Genomic DNA, 6000 nt, shown 5'->3' on the forward strand with positions numbered 1-6000 from the left:
AGGGAAAGGATACTGTCAAATCTCCAGTCAGAGGTGCATTTGCCGATTTTCCAAACTACTCAAAATTTCCAATACTGGTTCTCCAGAACTGGTCAGAACCTGCTGAATACCACCTCTGCAGTGATCACATGTGAAAACAGAGAACATAGAATAACAGACATGGAAGGGACCTTGGGGATCTTCTAGTCCAACCCCCTGCTCAAGGAAGAGACCCTAACCATTTCAGACAAATGGTTGCCGAGTATCTTTAAAACATAGAATAACAGAGTTGGAAAGGACCTTGGAGGTCATTAAGGCCAACCCCCTGCTCAAGAAGAAGAGTCTGTATCATTTCAGACAAATGGTTCTCCAATCTCTTCTGAAAATCCTCCAGTGTTGGAGCACCCACAACTTGTGGAGGCAAGAAGTTGTTCCACTGATTAATTGTTCTCACCATTAGAAAATTTCTCCTTAGTTCCAGGTTGCTTCTCTCCTTGATGAGTTTCCATCCGTTGCTTCTTGTTTTGCCTTCTGGTGCTTTGGGAAATAGTTTCATGTTTAGCTGGATGGTTCATGCTGATATGCTTTGATAGTTACTTTTTAAAAAGTAATCCAATCATGACATTAGATCATTCTGCTACCATGTTTCCCTGAAAATAAGACCCAGTCTTATGTTTTTGGGGGGGGCTCCAAAACAAGCACTAGGGCTTATTTTGGAGGAAAATAATTTCAGGGTGATCAGCCCATCACCATCATGTGTACAAGAGGTGGCAAGTGCACATGGACCGATGATACCCTCCTTGAAAATCTCCACTGATGGAGCATTTACAACTTCTGAAGGCAAGCCGTTCCACTGATTAATTGTCCTCACAGTCAGGAAATTTCTCCTTAGTACTAAGTTGCTTCTCTCCTTGATTAGTTTCCATCCATTGTTTCTTCTCTTGCTTTCTAGTGCTTTGGAGAATAGCTTGATTCCATCTTCTTTGTGGCAGCCCCTGAGATATTGGAACACTGCCGTCATGTCACCCCCTAATTCCCTCAATTGTTCATCCTATGGTTTGGCCTCCTTCATCATGTTTGTTTGTTTGTTGTAATCTGCCAGGAAAATGATAGGTGTTGCCTTATAGCAGGGATGTCAAACTCAAGGCCTGGGGGCCAGATCCAGCCCATGGGATCCTTAAATATGGTCTGTGGGGCCACCCTCGAACGAGTGAAGGACCGGCCCGTGATACGTCTGCCAGAGAAAACGTGGCCCTCCTGAGCTCCAGTTTTGCTGTCAGAGGGTTGTAGGAGACTGTCCCAGCCAAAAACAGAGCTCAGGAGCCCATTTTCTCTTGCAATGTGCTTGGGCCATGGACGGCTCTGGCAAAAGTGATGTCAAGCTGGCCACGCCCACCCTAGTCCCCAAGGTCAAACGCAACCCTGATGCAGCCCTCAATGAAATCGAATTTGACACCCCTGCCCTTTGGCAAACCCAGAGAATAGTCTTCTGATACCTTAAAAAGGAATGAGTTTATTTTGTTACACTACAGCCTAGTACCCAGTGGTGGGATTCTACCGGTTTGGCCCGGTTCGAGTGAACCGGTATCTCCAAAGATCAGGTGAGGGTGAACCAGTTCGTTGCAATGATCAGCTGTTGGGCCAGTCCATCTGCCCCAGGTCTAGTCTGTGCTTTATTTCAGGTTTTCCAGCTCAGCTGCTTTGCACAGCACAGGGAATTGCTGCGCATCGGCTGTTTTACACACAGGGCTTCCAGCAGGAAGTGAGTTGCAAATGCTTCATGTGCATGAAGTGTGCGTTTGGCGTGCATATGCGTGAAGCGTGCATGAAGCGTGCATGAAGCATGCGTGAAGCGTGCGTGAAGTGCATGTGAAGAGTGCATGAAGCATGAGCTCACCAAACCGGTTGTTACACGCGTTGAATCCCACCCGTGCTAGTACCCCCTCAGTTTATCCTATTATCCTAGTGACACATACAGATCTTTTCTCTGAGGTTAGTCACACACGGTATTTTATAAAGTGGATTGTGAAAGGTCATGCCACAATGTAGTCATTACTGTGTTATTTAAGTCAAACAAAGCTCCATACCAGGGTTAATTTTCCCAAGGGGGCGTTACATGAAAAACTGGCACCGTTATAGAAGGTCAACCCAACCAGGCCAAGGCCACTGCCCCCTCCCACCCCACCCACTCCACCCCCGCCACTGGTTAAGACGGCTACAGAATAACACACCTCCAACAACATGCATCAAAAGACTCTTTAACAGAATGAAATGAAAGAAGGCCGGAGATTCAAAGACTCCCTTTCTCGCTCTAGAAGGGAGAAGTGTTGAAAGAAAATAATACAGGGGTCCTTGACACGCTACCACAACTGAGACCAACATTTTCGTTGCTAAGCAAGATAATTAAGTGAGCTTTGCCCTATTTCCCAAACCTTTTTTGGTCACAGTTGTTAAGGGAATCATGGCAGTTGTTAAGTTAGTAATATGGACATTAAGTGAATCTGGCTTTCCCTATTGACTTTGCTTGTCAGAAGGTCTCAAAAAGGCATCACATGTCCCTGGGACACAGAAACCATCATAAATACGAGCCAGCTGCCAAGCCTCTGGATTTTGATCATGTGATCATGGGGATGCTGCCACGGTTATAAGTGTGAAAAACGGTCGCAAGTTGCTTTTTTTCAATGCCGTTGTATCTTCAAATGGTCACTAAACAAATCAGTGTAAGTTGAGGACTCTCTGTGTATAGTGATCATGAGGAAAAAATTATCATGACCAACTATACAGGAGTCTTCAGACTGATATATACGAATGCACATACACACTCAAGGCTTTTTTTCAAGCAGAGAATCACACGTGTATCCTGTTTAAGTAAATTGGGGGAGGAATGAAAATATTCAGTGGAGATAATATGAGCCAGCGATGTGCTGTAGCTGCCAAAAAAGCCAACACAGCCCTAGGCTGCATAAACAGAGAGATAGAATCAAGATCACGTGAAATGTTAATACCACTTTATATGGCCTTGGTAAGACCACACTTGGAATATTGCATCTAATTTTGGTTGTTGCATTATAAAAAGATGTTAAGACCAGAGGTGGTATTCAGCAGGTTCTGACCAGTTCTGGAGAACCGGTAGCAGAAATTTGGAGTAGTTCAGAGAACCGGCAAATGCCACCTCTGACTGGAGATTGAACGGTATCCTTCCCCTGTCACGCCCACCAAGCCACACCCATAGAACCGGTAGAAAAAAAAATTGAATCCCACCCCTGGTTAGAAAGAGCACAGAGAAGAATAACCAAGATGATTAAGGGGCTGAAGTCTAAAGCACATGAAGAACGGTTGCAGGAACTGGGTATGTCTAGTCTAGTGAAAAGAAGGACTAGGGGTGACATGGTAGCAGGGTTCCACTATTTAAAGCAGGGGTCTCCAACCTTGGCCACTTTAAGACTTGTGGACTTCAACTCCCAGAATTCCTCAGCCAGCAAAGCTGCATGGTAGCAGGGTTCCACTATTTAAATCAGGGTTTCCAACCTTGGCCACTTTAAGACTTGTGGCCTTCAACTCCCAGAATTCCTCAGCCAGCAAAGCTGCATGGTAGCCACATAATCGGTATTGGACTTAAGCTGGCTCTCCCATCCTCAGCCAGCAAAGCTTTGCTGGCTGAGGAATTCTGGGAGTTGAAGTCCACAAGTCTTAAAGTGGCCAAGGTTGGAGACCCCTGATTTAAAGGGCTGCCACAAAGAAGAAGTATCTAAAGCCCCTGAAGGCAGGGCAAGAAGCAATGGAAGGAAACTGTTATGTATTAAATATATATAATTGTGTTAACCATACTAAAGTGAAACTAACCTTTCGATGACCCCCAACTGTTTTGGAGGAAAATTTAAAACATTTATAGTTGGGCGGGCTTTTTCTAGTTCTATGATTGGTTAAGGCCGTGTGGGCCTAGGGTCTTCAAAATTTGTAGAGTTGTAATTGCAGGAATGTCATTATCTTGATGGCAAACCTCAGGTAATGAAGGTTCCAAAGCAAATACAACTCAGGCAAACAAAATCACTAATGTAAAGAAGGATTAGAGAGAGGAAGTAAACATATGTTAGACTTTAACTAGAGATAATTGTGTTAATTACTATGCTAAACAGTAACGAAAGCTGAGCAGAAACTAAAGTTAACCAATGTTAGAGGATTACTAAAAATGTGTATAAATGTAAGACTAGACTCCAATAAAGTTCATCATGATTCATTTGATCATGATCAAACACCTCGACTGCCTCGTCATTACAACAAAACTTGGCTTAAGTTTAAGACTTGTGGACTTCAACTCCCAGGATTCCTGAGCTAACATGACTGGAGGAGGAATTCTGGGAGTTGAAGTCTTAAAGCTGTCAAGTTTGAAGACCCGTTGGCTAGAGTATAAATCACAGGCAGTTCCTCGGTTCCAGTTTTGAGTCAACAAATGCTGTTGCAGCTATGCTGGTCTGATTCTTGCCTACTGAAGCCCACTACAAATAGAAACTAATCAATTAGACAAACAATCTAGGACTAAGCAGACATTTCCTGGCGGTGAGAACAGTAAATCAGTAGAACAACATGCCTCCAGAAGTTGTAAATGCTCCAACACGGGAGGTTTTAAAGAAGAGATTGGATAATCATTTGTCTGAAATGGTAGAAGGTTTTCCGCCTGAGCAGTGGGTTGGGCTAGAAGACCTTAGGGGTCCTTCCCAACTCCGTCTTTCTGTTAATGCTAAGCAGCAAGAAAACATTTGACTAGGATAATCAATTATTTTCCTTTGAACTGAATATCCCTGCTGGAAAAAAATGTTCTCTAGTAAACGTGGCCCATTTTTTTCCTCCCTTTCCAGGTCTCATACCGAGCTCAGCAAGGGGACACCAAGCGAGCCGTATTCAAGATGGCGATGGTCTGGGTTTTAGCATTCTTGCTCTACGGACCTGCAATAATCAGCTGGGAATATATATCCGGCCAGAGCATCATTCCTGACGGGGAATGCTATGCGGAATTTTTTTACAACTGGTACTTTCTCATCATGGCCTCCACCATTGAGTTCTTCACCCCTTTCATCAGCGTGATGTTTTTCAACTTGAGCATCTACCTGAACATACAGAAACGGACCAAAATCCGCCTGGAGGTCCTTCACGACAGCCAGAATTTCGCAGAGGAGACCGAAATGAACTCGGGACCCAAGCTTTCCGTGAAATGCTGTAAGTGGGAAAAAAAAGATCCGGGAAGCCTGAACCCTCCAAAATGGGACATCCCAGAAGAAGATGCACGAGGAAGTGTCAATCAAAAGCATTTGCGGGACTCTGACGGGGGACCAAAACCTTCTAGCAAAAGGAATTATAAAGACTGGGCAGCCAACCTTTCTTTAGAGGAAGGATTGAAGGTAGCTTCCCAGAATGTAACCCAGAGATCCAGGCTGGCTAGGGACAAGAAAGTAGCGAAATCACTAGCGGTCATTGTGGGTATTTTTGGCCTTTGTTGGGCACCATACACCCTTCTCATGATCATCCGAGCCACTTGCCATGGTCATTGTATCCCTGTGTATTGGTACGAGGCTTCTTTCTGGCTCTTGTGGGTCAACTCGGCCATCAACCCTGTCCTTTATCCACTGTGTCACTACAGCTTCAGGAGAGCTTTTGTGAAGCTCTTGTGCCCAAAGAAACTGAAGATCCAGCCCCATAATTCTCTCCAGAAATGCTAGAAGTAACCTAATTGCGTAGCAGTAAAAGAGATATTGACAGTAAGTTACAAAGGATGGAGAAGATTACAAAGTTGTCTAGGTCTTGGGTTTGTAACCTTGATATGGAGATTGGATGTGGCCCTCTGGTTCTCTTTCTGTATCTCTGGAGCCCTCAAATTGCTCTGTTGAAAGTTGGCCAAAAAAAAAAAAAAGATTGAATATCTGTAGGATGAAAAAAAAAAGTGTGCCATAACTCTTGGTAGACTTAACACTCCCTGAAGATCTTTAGAACTTGAGTCAAACTTTCTATCTTTTCTAGGGTCATCTT

At 44.2% G+C, this 6000-nt stretch overlaps 1 protein-coding gene across 1 annotated transcript in view; it reads left to right on the plus strand.

Annotated features, from left to right (window-relative positions):
• Positions 1 to 5693, plus strand: part of HRH3 (histamine receptor H3) — a 28374-nt gene extending 22681 nt beyond the window's left edge. Inside the window, exon 3 of the mRNA XM_026697770.2 lies at positions 4836 to 5693. Coding sequence (XP_026553555.2) covers positions 4836 to 5693 — 858 coding nt within the window. The remainder of the gene's footprint in view (positions 1 to 4835) is intronic.
• The last annotated feature ends 307 nt before the right edge of the window (positions 5694 to 6000 follow it).

Source organism: Pseudonaja textilis, chromosome 3 (assembly GCF_049901715.1).
Source record: "Pseudonaja textilis isolate UNSWEBS1 chromosome 3, rPseTex1.2, whole genome shotgun sequence".
Lineage (NCBI taxonomy): Eukaryota > Metazoa > Chordata > Lepidosauria > Squamata > Elapidae > Pseudonaja > Pseudonaja textilis.